At 32.4% G+C, this 22,114-nt stretch overlaps 1 protein-coding gene across 1 annotated transcript in view; it reads right to left on the bottom strand.

The window, feature by feature from the left end:
• TRDN (triadin) overlaps window positions 1-22,114 on the bottom strand; it is a 291,637-nt gene that overhangs the window by 61,742 nt on the left and 207,781 nt on the right. Inside the window, 1 exon segment of the mRNA XM_078055860.1 lies at window positions 15,191-15,238. Within this exon segment, the coding sequence (XP_077911986.1) occupies window positions 15,191-15,238 (48 nt within the window).

The following is a 22,114-nucleotide window of genomic DNA, read 5'->3' as shown; positions in this document are numbered from 1 at the left end:
ATCAAACTTTTTGGATTTTTCTTCTGATGGAAAGACTAGTTTTAAAGAACCATAGGAGAGCTCTATTTGTAAGTTTAATAGTACTTGATAATTTTCTGGATATGACTACTAATACACATCACATAGCATCAAAAATATTAAAATTGTTTCATGACATTTCTCTTGCTCCCTCAAGTGATAATATATTGTTCCTAAAGTGATTTAATTGTGACTAAGTGCATGGATTTTTTTAATATTTAATATGTGAGTGCTCTACATGCATCTGTTATTGTTTTCTGTTCATTTGGACATAATTTTGACAATCAGAAAAATTTTAGAAAAGGCATTTTATAGAATTTAATATTTTTCCAAACTCCAAAATATAAATTTTATAAATCAATACAGAGAAAAGGATTCTCAAGTTCTCTAAATGGTTTAAAATGCTGTGCTTGTAATTCCCATGAAGGAAAATATAATATATTGATGTTTATTTAATAATAATTTTGAATGCTTCTTAAAAGATGTCGTCAGAATTTAATTTTACTGGGACACTGTCCATTAACTTTGTAATTAAGTATGACTTGGTCAGAAGCTATCTTTAACTTTCTCTTTGTCCTAATGATACATTTAATCATTCCCTATTCCATGGGCTAAAGCACTTGACACACATAATTGTAACATTTTAAAATGTTTTTCTCTAAATATCTGTTTAAAAATCCTTAATTAAAAATGTTTCCAATTCAATTATATTTACATGTTGGTATCTTTTTTGTTTTAACCTTGGAAACTTCATTGCATTTCTTTCTTAGCCTTTACATTTTATTTAAAAAAGAATATATGATGTAACCAATATTATCATCTACCTCTAATCAGACAGATAATTAAAAAGCATAATATAAAATTTGCTTGAATGACATCTGGACAACGCTGTCAGGGCTTGGAGACTATGGTGAGGTATTCCTCAAGATATTGTAATAAGGCAAATTAGAATATTTGAAAGTTAAGCTACATAATCAATACAGAGTGGGAAGAGTTAGTGAGCTCAGAAAACACCAACTATATAATACTATAAATACACTTCTGAAGAGCTTCCTTGCATTACTAAGCAAGCTGGGCTGTGTTAGTATATTAAAACTCTTGACATAGACCACAGCATAAGACTTCAAAACAACTAACAAATACAGAACTTGTTCAATATGCATCTTGCAATCACAATGGGGGAGAAAGTCTTGTCCAATGGATTCAGTATTCTCGTCCTTTTGACAAGCTCTTCCCTACAATAGCATAGTTTTTCAAATTATCTTAGTTGAGGGACTCTCCTGAAATCATCTAAATATCCCTTCCCTTTAAATTCTGATTGAACTTTGTAATTATGATGATTTTTAGGCTGTGTAGCTTGGCTGCAGAGTGGACTCTTTGCACATGCCTTTATATTCTGGTCCTCGTTACACATTAATAATCAAAATACTGATTGGAATTCTGGAGAGTACCTCAGTGGGGTGCATTTTAGTCATTTTAGTTCAACTCTGCCCAGCTCTTTCGGAAAGATCAGCAATATGCAATGATTTAAAAAAGGAAAATAAGCACTTCTTTATATATCTGGGGGCTGAGATAAACTAGGACATCGTAGCACAGAATTAGCTACTGAGCCCTAAATCTACTCTAAAAGATTTTGTTTTTCATAGAAAACTTTATTAGCCATGAAATTTTTCTCATGTAATTATGTTCCAACCAGGATGCCAAAGTTCCCATGTTTGTTTCAAGAAAATATATTATCACAGGACTATAATTTGCTTGGCGGCTGGCAAAACTAGGTTTTGGTCATTCCTGTATTCACATAAATGATAAAGTGTTATTTTATATCCTTGGGCATTTTACATATGATCTTGCTATGAACTGAATGTTTGTGTCCCTCCAAAATTCACATGTTGAAGCCTAAAACCCAACGTAATGGTATTTGCAGGTGGGGCTCTGGAAAATGAATAGGTCATGAGGTTAGAGTCCTTGTGAGTGGGATAGTACCCTTGTAAAAGAGATAAGAGATAGCTGAGCTCTGTCTCTGTCTTTCTCTTCTCTCTCTCTCTACTATATTAGGTATATAGTACGAGGGCATCTGTCTGCAAACCAGGAAGAGGACTCTTACCAGGAACCAAATTGACTGGCACTTTGATCTTGGACCCCCCAGTCTCCAGAACTGTCATAAATAAATTTCTGTTTAAGCCACCCTGTCTGTGCTACTTTTACTGTAGCAACCTCGAGCTGACTAAGACAAAACTCTTTAATTTGTCACTCATTCCAGCGAGTTAGGTATTATCTACATTTCATAGATTGACAGGAGAAGCTAAGAGGCAAAAACTTGCCCAACGTCAGAGCTACTAAACAGTAGTGGGAAACTTGAACCCAGTCTATCAAACTACAAAAATAGAGTTAAACTGCTACACCATGCACTAAGAGAATAGTGGATTATAAACTAGATAGCGTGTCAGATGCCCCCTTAGAATGAATAGTGAACATGTTTGCATCACTACATCACATCAATTGTTCTCCATAACTACTAGTCTGCCATAGCCTTCCCAATACTTCTGAAGCCAGACCATGTCATCTGACACATACTAAGAATTCAATATTATTTGTTGAATAAATTAATAAATTTGTCAATTTTGTGCTGACCACATTTTATTAGGAAAATTGCTCTTCATTATTTACAAAAAGCCTAATAATCATTACAATCATCTTCTGTGGTTAGTTATTGCCCGAATTTGCAATCCTAACCTAGCTAAGTTATCAAAGTAAAATCGAACTGCTGGTATTTGACAGTTTTCATCGTCAATAAAAGCATATATTTCAACCTAATATTTACCTAGCATTTTTTTTTTCTGGAAGTTTCAATCTAGCATTTTACTTTTTGTTATCTAAGAAATTTTGGATGGTGAATTACCAAAGTTGGAAAATGTCACACACTTATATGCATATACTTATGTCAATGTTTGTAATAATTGCTAATCATCTATTCATTTTAAGTATAATATATTTTAACTACAATAATATTCATTATCCATAGTCTATATTGTCTTTTGAACTTTGTTTCATAATTAGAACTACTCTTGTACAGACACATTTATATGAGATCTTGGGAATTAGTCTCATTATTGTTTAAGCTTTCAAATATAAAACTTATTTTATGAGATGATACAAAAATTTTGAAGAATTATAATTCAATATAAGAAAAATGTTAACTTAAAAATTATTAATATAATAAAAAGTAAATGGGGTTTTTAATGAATCCTCCCATTATTCATGGTATAGAATCTCAAAATGTAGTACTTTGAAATTTACCTAGTGAACTAATTCTTTCAGATTCATATACTTATTTAAAATTAATTAACTTCAATGATTTTTAGAACAGGTTAAGGTTTGTAGCAAAATTGATTGGAAAGTATACAGGGTTCCCACATACCCCTACCCCTAACACACACAGCCTCCCTTATCATCAACATCTCTCACTAGCATGATACATTTGTTACAATCGATAAACCAATATTGATACATCATTACCAAACCAAAGTCCACAGTTTACATTAAGATTCATTGTTCATTTTGCTCATTCTATTGATTTTGAGAAATTAAATGACATACATCTACTATTAGTTTCATTGACCTAAAAATTCCCTGTGTTCCACTGATTCATCCCTCCCTCCTCCAAAACCCCAACCACTGAACTTTATACCATCTCCATAGTTTTACCTTTTCTAGAATATCATGTAGTTGGGGTTATACAATAAGACTTTTAAGATTGGATTTTTTTCACTTAGAAATAGAATGTAAATTTCCTCTAGGTCTTTCTATGACTTGATAGCTCAAGCATTTTTAGTACTGTAAAAAGTAGCATTGTATTGATGTAACAGAGTTTAATGATCTATTCACCTATAGAAGAGTGTATTTGGTTTCAAATTTTAGCAACTATGAATAAAGCAGGTATAAATGTTTGTTTGCAGGTTTTGTATGGATATAAGTTTTTAAGTCATTTGGGTATATACTAAGATTGCTGGATTGTATGGTCAGAGTACATTTAGTTTTATAAGAAACCAACAAACTGTTTTCCAAAGTGGCTGTACTATTTTGTATTCCCTCCAACAATGAATGGGAGTTCCTGTTGTTCCACATACTACCTAACATTTGATGTTATTAGTGTTTTGGATTTTAGCCCTTCTAATAGGTACGTAGTGGCATTTCATTGTTTTAATTTGCAATTTCCTAATGATGTATGATGTTGAACATCTTTTCATACGCTTTTTTTTGTCATCTGTATATCTTCTTTGGTAAAGTATCTGTTCAGATCTTGTGCCAATTTTTAAAACGAACTGTTCATCTTCCTATTATTGAGTTTTAAGAGTTCTTTGTGTTTTTCAGATAAAAGTCCTTTATCAGATATGTATTTTATAAACATTTTTTCTCATTCTGTCTTGTCTTCAAATTTTTATGACAGTATCTTCTGAAGAACGGAACTGTTTAATTTTGATGAAGTCCAACTTATGAATTTTTCATTCATGGATTGTGCCCAGATGTTGTACCTAAAAAGCCATTGCCAAAAGCCAAGGCCACCTAGATTTTCTTATGTTATCCTCTAGGAGTTTTACCGTTTTACATTTAGATCTATGATCCACTTTGAGTTTATTTTTTGAGAAGTGTGTAGAGTCTGTGCCTAGCTGATGCTGTTATTTCTTCTTCTTCTTTTTCTTTCTTCTTCTTCTTCTTCTTCTTCTTCTTCTTCTTCTTCTTCTTCTTCTTCTTCTTCTTCTTCTTCTTCTTCTTCTTCTTCTTCTTCTTCTCCTTCTTCTTCTCCTCCTCCCTCTACTTCTTCTTCTTTGCTTGTGGGTGTCCAATTGTTCCAGCACTGCTTGTTGAGAAGACTATATTTTCTCTATTGAATCTTTTTTGCTTCTGTGTCAAAGATTAGTTGACTATTTTTTTTGTGGGTCTATTGCTGGATTATTCTGTTCCATTGATCTATTAGTCTATTATTTCAGCAACACCATGCTGTGTTGATTGTTCTAGCTTTATATAGAGTTGAAGTAGTAGTGTCAGTCCTCCAACTTTGTTCTTCCATTGTCTTAGCTATTTTGGGTCTTTTCTTTTTCCATATAAACTGTATAATAAGTTTGTTCATAGCCACAATATCAGTTTGTCAATATTCACTGTGATTTTTATTATGATTGCATTGAATCTATAGATGAAAAATTGACATCTTAACAATTTTGAGTCTGCCTACCCATGACCATGGAATAATTCTCAATTATTTGGTTCTTTTATTTTTTTATTTGAGTTTTGTAGTTCTCCTCATATAAATCTTACAAATATCTTTTTATAATTAAATCTAAATATTTCTTTTGTTATTCCTAATGTAAATGGTATTGCATTTTTAATTTTGTTCATTCTGATTTTTTATTGCTGCCTTATAAAAGAGCAATTTACTTGTGTGTATTAACCTTGTATCCTGAAGCCTTGCTATAATTACTTACTAATTCCAGGAGGTTTTTCTTGATTCTTTGAGATTTTCTACACAGACGTGTATCATATGTGAACAAAAACAGTTTTATTTCCTCCTTCCTAATTGGTAAATTTTTATTTCCCTTTCTTGTCTTATTGCATTAACTAGTACTTCTAGTACAATGTTGAATAGAGGTGGTGAGAGGGGACATCCTTGCCATTTTTCATATCTTAGGGGGAGAGCTTCTGTTTGTCATTAAGTCTGATGTTAGTTGTAGGTTTTCTGTAGGTATTCTTTATTGAGTTAAGGAAGTTCTGCTCTATTCCTAGTTTGCTGGGGGTTTTAATAATGAATGGATGTTAGATTCTGTCAAATGATCTTCTGTATATTGATAAGATCATGTGTTTCTTCTTTAACTTGTTGATGTGATGGATTATATTAATTGATTTTTCAAATGTTGAACCAGCTTTGCATACTGGAATAAATCCCACTTGTTCATAGTGTAATTTTTTAAGTTCATTGTTTGATTTGCTTTGATTATATTTTAGATTTCCTTGATTTTTTTTAGAAAGTTCTTGTCTATCAGTACTTTAAACTTTGATATATATGTACATGTAAAAGAAAATTGAAGTCCAAGACTCTCAAAAGGGATTTAGTTGAAGTAAAACAAAAGCTAATGCCATTAAAAAAAAAAAAAAAAAACTAGAAAATCTCCTTCTACGGGGCTTATTAGTGTGACAAAGTGATCCCCTGCAAAACAAGGACCTTCATTTAGGTTCCTTCACTTGGGAACAATATTTTAAAAGGAGGATTCATTTTTATATTTTAAAAAGATAAACTCAATGTATTCAGTAAACATTTATTCAGTGCCTCTTTTGTGCTGGGAGCTGAAAAAGCACAAATGGTTGTATTGAGTTCAGTTAATGCCAGGATGCATCTACATAGATCATAGAGACACATACACAGAGATCTGGGCCCGTAGCATATGGGTTGACAAACCCTACCTGATGGAATGAGAAAAGATTTCACAGAAGCACTGGCAAAGGTAGTGGATTCTGAAACTGGATAAGAAGTTTGTCACCAAAGAAGAATTGGAAAGACAGCTCCAGCATAAGGAACAACATAAGCAAACCATGGAGTGTGAAAGTTCATGTGGCTGGATTGCTGGATATACAAAGTAGAGAAGAAGCAGTGAGCAAAAGCTTGAAAGTCACACTGAGGATTGGTGGTGAAGGGACCTACAGTATCCTACTAAAGATTTTAAATTTATATCCTTCCAGTGACAGTCTTTGAAGATGCTAAATCCAAATATTCTTTCTGGTTTTATGCCAATGTAATTAATAAAGTTTTGTTCATAAAAGAATATTATACATACTAAACTGACTAAATACATAGAGAGTCATTGTCATCTTGTTTGGAAATAGTCCCAAACTGAAGCCACCCATAGTTGTGTTAACCACATCCTCCTGTCTCCAGAGACAACATCTTCTGTTTCATCTTTTACAATTTCTTTTTTGCATGTGTGTCAAGGGCATAATTTCTATATCCTATGTGCCATTGTTATTGATACTTATGGTTAAATCATATTTAGAGAATCTTCATGTCATTTAATTAAATATTCAATAGCATGCTTTGCTCCAGAGATATACTTGTTGATTCTTAAGTGTGATTTATGTGTATATTTTGAATGTAAACAGAGTAAATACTTCAAATAATACAATTCCACTTAGTAGATTTATAAAACATTTTTAAACATTTTCATTTTAGAATTTGAATCTGGCTTTCCGGTATATACTTTTGTACAAATTGTCCTTGCATTCAGAAAAATAAGTCTATCTTCAGAATTTGGGGCAAAGTGGAAATGCCTCAGTCATAGGAGACAATTTTTACAAATGAGAATTAGACAATATTATGACTGGTAACTCCTTTAGCAATTGCTTAGTGAAATAGTCTTGGCTTATAAAGGAGGCTAGATAAGGCAGGTAACTAGCTTAATGTCACAGAATAAATTATGGGAAAGGTAGACTAAGCTTTATGTGTTATTTTGAGATAGCCCTATACTCTACTGTTCAAACAGGTTAATATTTTTGATTACCATTAGCTTTCCTCAGTTTTTTTTTTCAAGGACCAACAATACAAGTGCTAACTCCAAGTTAAGAATTGTTCATCATGATTTTTATTGCCAAGAGTTTTAAGGACAATATAGATGCTTTGTATGGCTTATCTGACTAGTATCTTTATTCTAGTATAAGAATGAAGTGAAATAAAACCCAAACTTTACAAGTTATAATAATGAAAAAAATTTCTTAACTTACATTTTGCCATTTTATAATTCTAAAGAAGATCTGAATTAAATTTTCTTTTTTTTTTAAGAATTGCTTTTCAATCAGTTTATACTACATTATCATTCTATGAAAAATTGGGGCAGTAATAGTCAATGAGACACAGGTAAATTTTAAGTAGAATGTTGATAAAATTTTCATGTTCATTCCTGAAATTATTTTACCTAAAAATGTATAATTTCATTTACAGCAAGAAGAAAGTAACAATGCATTTTTATGTGGGGCTAATGATTTCATATGATTTCTTGCAATTTGATTTTTAAAGAATGGAGCTAACCTCCATTAATTTGTTATAAGATGTAGCATAACAATTGGTTTTTATACAATTTTATTCAAGGCAGTATATGCCAATTTTTTTTCCTAAGCATATCTTTAATAGAAAATTGATTTATAAATGAAAGAAAAAAGTCAATAAAAAGAAAAAAAAAAACCTCAGGAAACAACTTTTGTTTTGTAACATAGTAGCTTATAATATACTTCCTATTAAAGATTTTTGAGGGAAAAAAGATCCAATCCATATGTGGCTTCAGGATAATAGCAGGAGCGGAATGAAATATTAAAAGAAAAAAAAGGCATAATTAGCAGTTTGATGTTCTTGAGCTCGTAAGGAGGCATTTTCTTGGTGTGCTGTATGGTAAACACTGCAATGCATTTCCACAATCCTTTATATAATCTAGCCTAGAATGTCAAAGGAACAAAGTTGATTTTTCTCACTGGTGAACAAAATTTTAATCTTCAAGTATTTATGTTAAATAATTAAAAGTTGTTTTTACATGCCAAATCCTGGTGATGGTAATTGAGATTATATATGAAGAAAAATAGGATTTGTAAGAGAATTTCACTATGAAGAGCATGGAAACAGACTCTTCCAGATTTAAGGATGTGTGTTTTTTTGGTTTTGGGGTTTTTTTTAAGTGGAACCCAACATGGGGTTTGAACTCAATGCAGGGCTTGAACTCATCACCCTGAGATGAAGACCTGAGCTGAGATCAACAGTCATGGGCTTAACCAACTGAGCCACCCAGGTGCCCTCATATTTAAGGATGTCTTAAAGAACTATAAACCTGAGATTAAGATGTAGATAATATCAAGAATACATACTTTCATTATTTTAAAATTATGAAATTATATTAAGTATTGGCAAAAGAAATCTGAAGTTCATTGCCATTAAATTCAGAGATCATATGACAACTTTCTTATATTTACAATTAGATTTGACTGGGCTTTAAAAAGTGGTTCATAATTGCATTCTATTATTTTTACATGAAGATTGTTGGAAGTTAAATCAAGACAAAGTTTGAGAATTATAAGTGAAGCAAGAGCACACATTTGATGTGAAAAGTGTGTTACTTTTAAGAAACTACTTTGATAAATCATGGAAGAAGTAGAATGCAGGCAGATTAGGAGTGACACGTTGCTCCTGGGGATGGTGTCTTTTCAGGTAATTCAACCCCTCTACCTACCAGTTTCTCTGACCTATAGTTAATAAGGTTATTTGGTGTTAAGAGTGGTAACCCCCCTCCCATCAAAAAAGAGTGGTGATTCCAATATGAAGTACAAGGTCAGGTTCCTGCGGCAATCTTACAGTTTTAGTGTACTTCCCCATAAAATGCCCAGAATCTCTAAGAAAAGGAAGGAAGAAAAAATGGTCACAGAGGCCAGATAGGCAGAGGAATGATTCATTTTCATGATAATTGAAAGGCAGAATATTTGCATGGAAACAAAAATTTGGGCATTACAATTATATCCCTATGTGACCTGTACTTGCCTCTAGTATATCCTGTATAAAATAAGAGTGATCAAGTCACGCATTAGCTTATTAGAGAAAATGGATCATTAATAACAAAGAACCTTTAACTTTTGAGAAAAAGGTACAACATGAATGGTTCTCATAGCATCACCTCCAAATCTCGTCAACAGCATTGGCACACAATTGGCTGAAATTCTCTTTAGCATTGAATGGTATTCTTATCAATAAATGTGTGAATCACATGAACCAAATGTTGCATGGCAGATTATGGCACCCTGCAGGAGATTAATGTAACAATACAAATTTCTTCTGAATAAGTGTAGTTCTGCTGTGTAGGTAGGATTTAGATCTGTCTGGTCATTAAAAGGATGAGGGGAGTGGGGAGGAACATAGTGAGAAGGAAACTAGAAAAGAATTTCCTACACATAAGATAAAATAATTGTGAGAACATTCTAAAAGTATTAAAGTACGAAGAAGTGAGATGTGCTATGTGAGCAAATAGACAGTGGAGAATTGCTAAAGGTTCTCTTGAAAATATATAAAATACATAAATAAGCAGAATACACTCATTTTCACATGTTGTATAAGCTCCACATGTAAACCATCTTCTCTCTGAAGCCCACTTCATGCTCCTCACACCCATTCCCCAGCGCCTAGCCTGTTGTGGGCGCTCAATAAATATTAAACAATCAAAGCACAAACTGTTGTCAAAAGTTTGGAATTCACAGGAATCAATAGTATTGTTATCATTTAACATTTATTGAGGGTCAACAGCATGACTTAGTCCACATGTGCAAATAGGTTATTTTATAATCACATATTAAGCAAATAGTTAAATACAATTTGTATTAACTAAACTTTCAATTTTACTCCATTGATCTGAAATGTAAAAAATTTTTTTAAATAATGTTGACACACCATGAAATATAAACATGAATTATTTAAATAAATAAGTTTCTCTCAGGGAAACCATTACTTTTAGATATTATTAACATTCACTTGAAAGTATGAGATAAATCTACAGTAAGTACACATCGCATATTCTAAATAGACCAGTGCATGTACAAAGAACAGAAGAATCTGAAAAGGTGAAGGAAGACAATGACAAATACACAAAGCCATAATAGCATTTGGGTTTCTCCAGCTGTTATGACAACTTAAAACACTAATACAATTATGTAGGGTACTGTTGTTTACAAAATAGAATCAAAGGCAAAGGAAGACAGAAATTCTTCAGGTGAACAAAAATTAGCGTGCCTCTGAATTTAGAAACATTTCTTAATTAAAGAAAAGATAGAATTTTTTATTACAGGAAATGAACTGTATTTGATACATTTATGATCCACATGCTCCAGTTTTATCCTGAATAAAATGATTACTAATTGTGCTCAGATTTATTCTTGTGGCTAATAGGCACTTAAATTCTATTTAATCTTTTTTTCATGAATATTTTTCTGTCGTGTTTCTACTTAATGATTTTGAAGTGATTTTTAATTAGTTAACAGGATGGAAAACTATACTTAATATTTCTGAGGTGAAACTTCCAGTTTAATTTTAGATACTGAACTATCTATATATACTCAAGTTTATAGTATGCTTTTCCTTAGCATTTGAATCTCAGAATCTTAGAAATGAAAGTCCTTCTAGATTAGCCTTCCCCTAAGGAAGAATAGCCTCTATATCTTGATGTAAGGAACACACTGCTTAAACACTTTGTTGAATAGAAAATTTTTACATTTGGAAGGACTAAGAGATCATCTAATTCTGCTCCACAGTTGTAAAAATAAGAAAAACAAGGATACGCCTAATGATTCTATATTTACACTCATTTATTGGCTCAATTGGGCAATTGTTTAAATTTCTCTTCCATTTTAAGCTTTTTAAAAAAATTCACAAGAGTTTTAATTACTAAAATTTAATTTTTCTATGTTTATCCATATGATGACTGTTTACCACATGCAGTTTTGTTTATGTAAGAACACCATCTACAAAGTTCATAATAATATGGTGTCATTAACAAATAATGCATATTTAATTATTATTTTTTTCTCTACTAGTTCCACTTTAGAACTGAAGAATTTAATCATTTTATGTCCTGGTTTCTGAAATGTGGCAACCTTCACTATTGGAAATCATATTTTGATTAACTAAAATATTCTCTTAATTGAACAGTATTTAGAGGCATAGTTCTTTGAAATCTGGTCATCTAATAGTCTTTTCTTCAACAATCCCTCTGTTTTCACTCAACCCACAGATATTCATTGAATGCATACTGTATGCCAGCCTTGTTACAGGCTCCTAGAACAGACTATTAAAGAAGACCTTAAGTGAACTCATGCATAAGTGTGAATGAAAGAAAAGGAAAGATGATTTACAGGTGATCTAATTTATTACTCTTTTTCTTTACCTTTTCACTGTTGGATTTAAGTCAGTTTGAAGGAAGAAAATTAAAAACAGGGAGATACTGGGACTCCAGTCTATAATTCAGATCTTTTAAAGTTAATTGTCTTGACTGGTGTCCTTCCCTGCCCAAGTAAGTAGCAAGCCCCTGGATGCTTTAGAGTGACTCTTTTGCTCATCTGGCTAGTAACAAACAAATATTACTAAATGTTTTCTTCTGAAAGAAATCAAGATTGAAAAAGAGAAAAGTAAATGGGATTTAGGAGGCAGGTCAATTTTGAAAGTGAATAACAAGGAGGAAAAGGTACACTGTAAGAAATGAAATGCCAACAAATGAAAAAATTAAGCTTAATGAAACATGATGCACTCTTTCTAGATGTAATATACAAACATCTAAAGATGAATCCTCCTATAGTAGCACACAGCACCTAGCAAGTGTTAAAATGTTTTATCTTTGTCTTTCTTTAGCTCTCACTGTAAGGATAGCAACATTTACTGTGTTAAACATTAGTATCTCCTGATGTTTCTAGGTACTTGCTTTCTGAACAAGGAGGAATAGTTAATGGTGTGTGTGTGTATGTAGGTGTATGTTTGTGTATGTATGTGCTCCTTTAACGTGGAGAAATTATTTATAAAGTGTTTCTTAATACTCAGAATTCTAGTCCGGCCAATTTAAGATCTTCACAAAAAGAATAACTGAAAAACACGATTAATCATGAGTTAGAGATAAAATAGAGTTACATTTTTGGACTTTTGCAGAAGTTAGATTAACTAAATTTCTACTTCTTACATGATATGAGGTCTAGTTTACTAAATTACATTAACAAAATTCATTCCACCTTTCACTATATGAATTTCCCATAATGATGTAAAGTTTAGCTTAATCAATGTTTCCTAAGTACAATTATAATTCAGTCTAAGTCCAGAGGTTCAAAATACACAGTTTTATATAGATCACCAAGTATATTTTAAATCTAGTTAAGAATTTTGAAAATCATATTTTTCCCCAGTACAAGATCACAATGCAAACTTAAATGAAATAAAATGACACTTCAAGAACTATTTAATTGTACTTCAATGCATTATAAATTAGTTTTAGATTATTTATACTTCTGAAGATAACTAAACTGCATAAGGAAGAGAAGTACACAATAGATTTAAGAGCCTCATCTTATGAATAAATTTTAAAATAACAAGGATAGGCCTAATGATTCTATATTTACACTCATATATTGGCTTAATTGGGCAATTGTAAATCTGTAAAATCTATAAAATGCCATTGACTTATTTTTACATTAACTTTTGATTTTTTAAATCACAAAATATATTTTTCATATCAATTATTAGTCATACATATATCATCTCAAAAATATGCAATTTATCCAAATACTCTATTTCTAATGATATGTATGGTTGAAAAATATGAGGCCACTGCTTTACAATATTTAAAACCAAAATGATTTACTAAGTCAATATAAAAAGAGCCATTGAGAGAACCTCATATTTTTACATAAGCTAAGAGTCTAACCTTTTAGGAAAAAAGGTATTTTTAATAAAAAAATGAATTATAAGATTATCTGAATAAGTAAGTTCACAACTCTAAGAGCCATTTCTAGTCTCCTACCTACTTGAGGAAACATTATAGAATTAATGAAACTGACACCAACATGCAAGTAAGAAGAAATAAACAATCTGTGTTTAAATTACTTATCTCTTAGGTACTGTTATTAGTGTGGGCATTTTACATCCTAGCCAATCTTCTCTTAATATGCTGTGGCTGTAAAAACAAATCTACAAATGCCAAAGATGAGCAATCAGCACCTTTATATAGAAAGGAGAAACTGTGAAGCTTAGTGAGATCAAAGTGGTTTGATAGTTTATCTCACCTGTAGTAAAGCTGATTTGATAAGGAAATATGCCTAAGTAAGGACTCTGCAATTATCTAGGAATTTATCATTCTTCATATCCTCTCCCATGTTTTCTCATTTGAGCTCTACATCTTGTTGAATAGACAGGTCAGATATAATTAACACCATTTTATTTTATTTTATTTTTCCAGAAGAAATTTAGGCTCAGGGCCTTGCCTAAGTGAACAAGTTAAAGTTGGGATGTAGTGCTCCTATTCCTCTGCTTTATATTTCAGAGAGGGAAATACCCACATCAAAAAGAAGTTGACAGAAATATTCTATTGAATTGTAAAATTTCACAGAGCCCCCAGAAGCCAAAATTAATTTGAAAACTTTTTCAGTGTAATTGCAATCTGATTTTATTTTGAAAAGCCCGAGGAAATAAATTTTTAACCAATCATTTAACTTAATTGAATCCTTAACCTTAATTTACTTATCTGAAATGTGAGAAATTAAAGGATTTTCTTGATATATTTAAATCAAAAATAATTTTTTGATATTACAAATTTAATTACTCCCAAATTTAAAAGGAAAAATTATTTTGACATTCTTGACAAAATTATTACTAGTTCTGATTTTATTACAATAAGTAATAAATATTATATTAGATGAAAAGCCAAAGACTGGGGGAACCATAATTAAAGTTATTAGCACTCTTGAGCTCTAATACAAGGCCCAACATCACTTTAAATGTTTTACCTCTACCGTACTCTTGCATTTTTCTCAAGCATACTCTAGAGTGATATATTTATTATATAGCGGTATAAACAAAAATAAAATGCACTACTTGTAACATTCTGATTTTTAATATTGAGGTTTCAGACCTCTTGGGAGAATCACTTGCTGAAGTCATAGTATAAACTCAAATAATTTACTTTTGGTCTGTTTTTTTTTTTCTTTAAGTTTTACATATTACTTTTAAAGCATGAGAGGTTATTTTTGCATAAATAGAATTATGTCATCTTTATTCTTTAAACTATGATCAATCAGGTGGTGTTAAAACCACAAATCAAACAGAAAAATGTCTAACAGTTACAGATCATTTCCTTATTCCCTATAATCTTCAGCATTTTCCCTGATATAATTAAGAAGTCTGTGGAGTTTTCCTGCTCTGAACTTATACTCAAAGTTTAGTTATACAAAAGAACAAAAACCCAGACTGCTACCTCACATTCTCCCTGGCACAGAAAAGCATGCAAGGACAGTGATAGAGAGCAATAGATTTAACAGTTATTGTCTTCCTCCTGTCTGAATCCAGTGCTTTCCTCCTCATGTTGTTGTCTTTCTAAAGAAGATAATGTCAACCTCCTTCATTTTTTTTTACCTTGCTCCACTGTCTTGGTTGTTTTCTCTTCCTTCTTTCCAGGTACCACTGCAAAGCAGAGATAAGGTTTAAATAAAAGTTCCAGATGGAAATACTGCTTCTGCTCAAAAAAAAAAAAAAATTTTTTTGTAACTCATTCATTGCCAGCTTTTTCTTCTAAACAAACTATTTTAAAGCCTTTCAACATTTCTCATTTCTCTATAAACCAACTGAAACTATCTTAAATCTAATGTTAAAGAATTAGAGGAAAAAGAAATAACTACTTGCCTTCTTCTGACTAGTTTTTCCACTCTTTTCTACCTTCTTCTTTTATATTCTGCTTTGATAAACAGGCTCTACAAAGAATTCTACTTGACAGGACTGTGATTAATCGACTTACAATTCAGGTTATGGCTGGAGTCATTCAGTGTCTTGAAAATGTCAACCAAGATGTTCCTTTGAAGTCAAGCTTAACTTAGCTTAACCAACTGAAAGAATAGTGTGGTCATGCTTGAGATTCATTTAAATATTAAAGGCATCCCAAGTCATAAGTAACCAAAAGAGAAATAAGATTATCATTTAGGTGCTGTTTAACTGGAACTATGCTTTCTCTAAGAGTTATTGCTCTCAGTAGAGTACTCGCTGTTTACCTATTTATACATCAAAACAGTAGAAATTATTCATACAAAATTAGTATTCCCCACTGAAATAATTGACTCAAGCGAGGATCTTCAGAGGACACTAGCAACCATTTGATGAAAGATGAATGGGGGACTGAATACTTCCATTACAACCAAGTACCACCCCACAGAGTTGCGAGGGGAAAAATGCAACTTTGAAACAAAGCAATGTGATTGTCACCAACTTAACCACTGATGAAACTTGGAACCATTCATTTGGATTGGGACATCCAAACAGTCTGGCTTCTTAATGATATGCAGTGTGATATATGTATGTATGTATATATATATATATAATATTGCCCTCTGAAGTATTCTTGCCAAAGCATCCAACTATCCAACTGGAATCCAGTTAAGCCAAAGATTTAGCTTTCAGTTTAATCAAAACAGGATGTAAAAAACGTATTGAATAATATTCTGAAGAAATCATCAAAGCAGTCAAAATGTCTACAGTGTAACTGGCTATGATCTCTTCAAAAAACAAAAAACAAAACAAAACAAAAACAAAACCAATGTCATGAACTAGAGAAGGGAGGGAAAGGTAGCATAACTTTTTTCAGAAATTTGCTAAATTTACTCATTAATTATAATAGTTCAGCTGTAGATCCTTTTGATTGTTTCAAGTAGATAATAATTTCATTTGTGAATAATGAGTTTTATTTCTTACTTTTCTATTTTTATACATATTATTTCTTTTTCTCACCTTATTGCACTGGCTAAAATCTCCAGTACAATGTGTAATAGAAGTGGTAATAACAGACATCCTTGTCTCGTTTTAATTCTCAGATGGAATTTTTTTCATCTTTTCTGAGAATGATATTTGCTAATGGTTTTTATATATCTTATCAGATTAAGGAAGCTTCTTTCTACTCTAGTGATGAATTATATTAAATGGATCTACTATGATGAATGTAATTTCCCTTTATTCTATTATTCTGGTTAATTACATTTTTTTGTTGTTGTTTTTCAAATCGCATTCCCTAAATAAAACCAACTTTATCATGTTTTATCTTTCATGCGCATTATCAGACTTGATCTCCTAATATTTTGTTAGGGTCTATGTCTCTATGTTCACAAAAGAAGTTAGCTTGTATATTTTCTTTGTTTTTTAGATCTCCTAATATTTTGTTAGGGTCTATGTCTCTATGTTCACAAAGGAAGTTAGCTTGTATGTTTTCTTTGATTTTTAGTTCTTGTTAGGTTTTGGCATCAAGGTTATTCTAGCTCCATAAAATGAGTGGAAGGTTTAGGATAAGATTGGTGCTAAATTTTCCTTAAATGTTTGAAAGAATTCACCAGTGAAGCTATCTGGCTAGAATTTTCTTTGGGGAAGAATTATAGTTATGGATTCAAAATATGAATTTCATTACAATATTCAGATTTATTGGAAAATATTCCTATTTTCAATTTTCTGTAGGATCTGTAATGATGCCTCCTTTTAATTTTCTGACATTGATGTTTTGTGCCTTCTCTTTTTTTCTTAATAAGTTTTCATAAGAGTCTATATATTTTATTAGTTTTTATGGCAAATCTAATTTTGACTTTTTTGCTTTCCCTATTGTACAACTTAATTTACTACTTCATTAGCTTTTATTATTACATTTTTAAAAATTTCTCTTCCTTCTACTTTCTTTGGGTTTAATTTTCTATATTAAAAAAAATATTGGCTTTCTAGATACTCAATTTTCAGCCTTTCTTCTCTAATGAATATTTGTAAAGAGTGTAAATTTTACCCTACCACTGTTTAGCTGCACCCCAAGTTTCAATGTAATGTTTTTATCATACATTAGATCACATATTTCCAAATTTTACTGTCATTTTTTCTTTGATACATGGGATATTTAGACATGTATTGCTTACATTTTTACACTATCTAGTATTGTTTCTAACATAGCAAGTGACTGATATATTTTTGCTTAGTGATTAAATGTATTAGTTGACAATATGTCTTAATAAGAAATATTCTGAGTTGAGAGGGAAAATGGATAAGCTTTGGTGTTAGTGATTTTCCAGGAATAGGATGGATTTTAGGTGTAGCCAATAAGATGTGAAGAAAGACAAAGGAGCAGGAAAGCCTTAGGTATGCCTAGAGGAAAGTGAACAAGTTTAGCTGAAGCAGAATGTTCCCACAGAGGAGATATGGAATAATTTAAAATAAAAGATGAGGCCAATTACAGAAGGCCTTGAATTCCAAACTAGAGTCAGACTTTACTATGCATACTTTATTTTTTTTTTAAAGATTTTATTTATTCATTTGAGACACAGAGATACAGAGAGAGAGAGAGAGATCATGAGCAGTGGGAGAGGCAGAGGGAGAGGAAGAAGCAGACTCTCCGCTGAGTCAGGAGCCCTATGTGGGGCTCGATCCCAGGACTCTGGGATCATGACCCGAGCTGAAGGCAGACGCATAACTGTCTGAGCCACCCAGGCGCCCCTACTATGCATACTTTAAATAAAGGAGCTAATAAGATGTGTGGTACATTAATGGAAATGAAACACTGAAAATTTGTAATTATAATAGAACCCATGGGTACATAGTCTTATTCATAATTATTTTACCCAGAAGAATTGTTATAAATATTCTATAGCAAATATGTACTTTTCAGTTTATTTTATTTTAATCCTCTGAAAAGTAAATGTCTCTTAGCAAACAATTTGAATGTGACTTCCACATAAAGACCAAGTTTTCTTTTCAATGATGGGTTCCACATTCATATTAAATAGAGGAAGATAGTCCCCTAAAGGGGTTTTTTTGTTATTCAGAAAAGGTCACTGAAAATGCTGATTATCTGTACAGAAAAGAACACATTTTGCATGAAATGATGATCCTTTCATTTCTACTTCTGATGTAAAATTCATCAAGCCTAATTCTATGGAGAGTAAACTTCAGAAATAAATAGCTCATGTAAGTAAGTGGATTTTCTAACTGCCTGGAATCAAAAGAAGACCTCAATCAATTTCTTTTTCTATGCTACAGGGTACCTGAAATCTCCTTTGGTGCTGAGAGAAATTCTCTTTGCCCTACATTTGGAAGGGTTTACTTTGGGGGGGGAAGCAGATTTATATTGCACTCCTTCAGAGATCCTGACTAATATAAAGGAAACAAAGTCACTAACACTCTTAGAAAGTAATGCCTGGATTAGAGATAGTCCTGAGGTAAACTGTGAGACTGCGAAACTGGTTTCTGTAGTTCCAGGCCTTTATTTCATTTTTCTTCTCCTCAATTTTCTTTAGGGACACAGTTCTCCAAAACAATTTAATCTCTCCTTTTTTGACCCTCATCACTCATGAAGGCTCTGATGTGTTCCCATTAGCAGTAGGGGCTTGTACCTAGGCTGTGAGGCTTACTTGGAGATAGGGTATGTTAGAATCCTGGTAAAGAAGTTAGGAGTAGGAAAATATTTACAGTTTGAAATGTCCCCCACATGATATTTTATTTATACATTACTTCTGGGGGGTAGACCTACAGCCTTAGCATGATACGCTATTATTTCCAAGGAAATAAGAATGTAATGTTATCTGCCCAAGGGTTGTTCAAATTTTAAGGGTACAGCCTGGGGATGTCAATGATTGAAACAATGGAATAAATCATTAATTGTGAAAGAAATAGTCTTACATCTTGGATATAAGGATCCTTGGATATCTATATTATGGTGGAGAAACAGGAAAGAGAGACTTCTCATCAATTCTTAGATGATGCTAACTAATCAATATATTCATAAGACCATCCATCCCTTCCTGCTACCATCTTTCCTGAATTTTACATTATATTCCTGAATTTGGAATTATGATCAATATGGTATTTATTGTAGCATTCAAAACAGGACATGCATGTCTGAAAATGAAGTTGAAAGGGATATAGGGGTCAGATCTTGGGGGACTCATGTTATTTTAACAAGGTTGGACTTTATTTATTTTATGACCAACTTGGAAAAAGAGAGTTTTAAATTGAATGCCTTATTCAGTTTTATGACCTTGATAACTTACTATGATTTTGGGGAAATTCTGGTAAGATCAATATTAGTGAAATAAAAATCAAAAACCTAAGGACAATACTGAGTTCATTACAGTGGTTCAAGCATAATATAATGAAAGCTTAAATTAAGATGGAAGTCACAGTTATGAATAGGAGGAAATATATTCAAGAAATATTTAGGGGATAAAATCAGCAGAACTTGGAGACTGAATAATCAGGTGAAGGAGAGAAAGATCAAAAATCAAAAATCACCCCCAGTTTTCTAGTGAGATAAAGGGTAGATTATGATTTCACCAATAATAATGAAAACCAAGTTGGGAAGGGGGAGTGAGGTGTTTAGGTTAAGATAAGTTGTATTTGAAGATGTTATTGGACATTTGAGCATACAAGCTTGAAATTTTCAGGGAAATGCCTTTTCACAGAGAGGTCCTGAAGTGGCAACATACAATTGGGAATCTTCAGCTTATAGGTCAGAGTTTCAACCTTGAAAGTTGATAAATCTCACAAAGAGACAGTATAAAATGAAAAGTTCAGAGTATTAATAATGGAATCTGGGAACACCAATAATTTAAGAGTCAGCAAAGAAAAAAAAACACAAGTCAGAAATAAAAGGTCAGACAAATTATGGAGACCCAGGAGACTATGTTGTCATGATAGGCCAATAAAAGAGAAGCTTAGAGAAGAGACAAAGTAGTAAATACACTTGAGAAACCTAGCAATGTGAGTACTGGAATGGCTCCTTTGGTTTAGCACTGATAACATCATCAGCATTATCCAGAGCATCAGTGGCACGGTAGAGACAGAAGCCTCATCCTTGGGGGGAGATGAGAAGCAATATTAGCATTCCAGTATCCAGAAAACTGGATAAAATGTGGAGGAAAGAAAATGGTAGAGAGAGAAATAGTAATCAAGAAAAAGGAGTTTTGGGGCACCTGGGTGGCTCAGTCTGTTAAGCGTCTGCCTTCAGCTCAGGTCATGATCCCAGAATCCTGGGATCGAGGCCCGTGTCGGGCTCCCTGCTCAGCAGAGAGCCTGCTTCTCCCTCTCCCTCTGCCTGCCACTCTGCCTACCTGTGCTCTCTCTCTATCTCTCTGTCAAATAAATAAATAAAACCTTAAAAAAAAAAAAAAAAAGAAAAAGGAGTTTTGAAGTTGAGAATAATATCTCCAAAATGAGGAACAAAATCAATAACAAGAAAGAGGATGATGCGACAAAAAAGCATGGATGCCAGAGTAAAGAGGACACAACTAGAGAAGCTGGTCTTGAAAAGAAGTATAAACACTTTACCTCTGAGGTCAAAAGGGAGACGGCTCTAGATTAAACAAGAACACCAAGCTGCTAACCTGTGTCTCCTTTTATTCCAAGCCATTTTCTTCAGCATAATTGCTTGTGTTTTTCACCTCCCCTTCCCTCAATCCCTTTGTCATCCTTTAGCTTTCAAGTGTGTCTTTCCCCTGAAAATTTTCTTTTAAAAAAAATTAATAATGCAAGTGGATAATTATTAATGACTTGGTGACCTCCACCTTGTCACTGAAATGGTTTCTTTTCCTGTGGTTACTATGACATTATAAATAATTACATCTATCTTTCTTTTAAACTCTTACCTTTCTATCACTTTTTTCTGTTTTTTTTTTTTTTTCTTTGGATTTCCTTGCCCTCTTTCCTCCAAATGCCCATGTTTCCTAGCATTCCAACCCAGTTCTGTTCTCTTTCTAGGCTATCTCTTCGTGACAAGCTCATGGACTTTTACTGTTTCCACCGTTAACCCCAGGCAGAGGGCACCACTTATATATTTCAGTTTTGCCATTATCTGGAGTTCTAGTTTTACATTTAGAGCCACCTATGTGATGTCACTTGCATGTGCTACTGGCACTTTAACTTGAATATGTCTAAAATCTTGTCTTCCCTCCTCAAACTACTTTTCATCTTCCTTCTTAATTTTTATAAGACTATCAACCATATTCTTCTAGCACCCAGTCTGAAAACTTATTATTGCCATTAAATAATTTCTTTTTTTTTTCATTCCCAAAGATGGTAAGTTGTCAAATTCTATTAATATCCCTCTTTTGTAATCTCATAATTAATACCAGGTCCTAATACATGTCACCTACATTATTACATCCTGACTACCCTGCCTCTTCCTAAAGCAAATGTCTGAATATTATTCCTATACTTAAAATTTTCATTAACTCTCTATTGTCCATGCAATAGAGTCCAATTTTAAAATCAGGCCCTTTTACAGTATTATTAGCCTAGGCTGCATTAATTCATACCATGTTCCTGAGACTC

The sequence above is a fragment of the Halichoerus grypus genome, chromosome 9 (genome assembly GCF_964656455.1).
Source record: "Halichoerus grypus chromosome 9, mHalGry1.hap1.1, whole genome shotgun sequence".
NCBI lineage: Eukaryota > Metazoa > Chordata > Mammalia > Carnivora > Phocidae > Halichoerus > Halichoerus grypus.
Note: the sequence above shows the minus strand (reverse complement) of the source record. Positions and strands in the feature narration are given on the sequence as shown.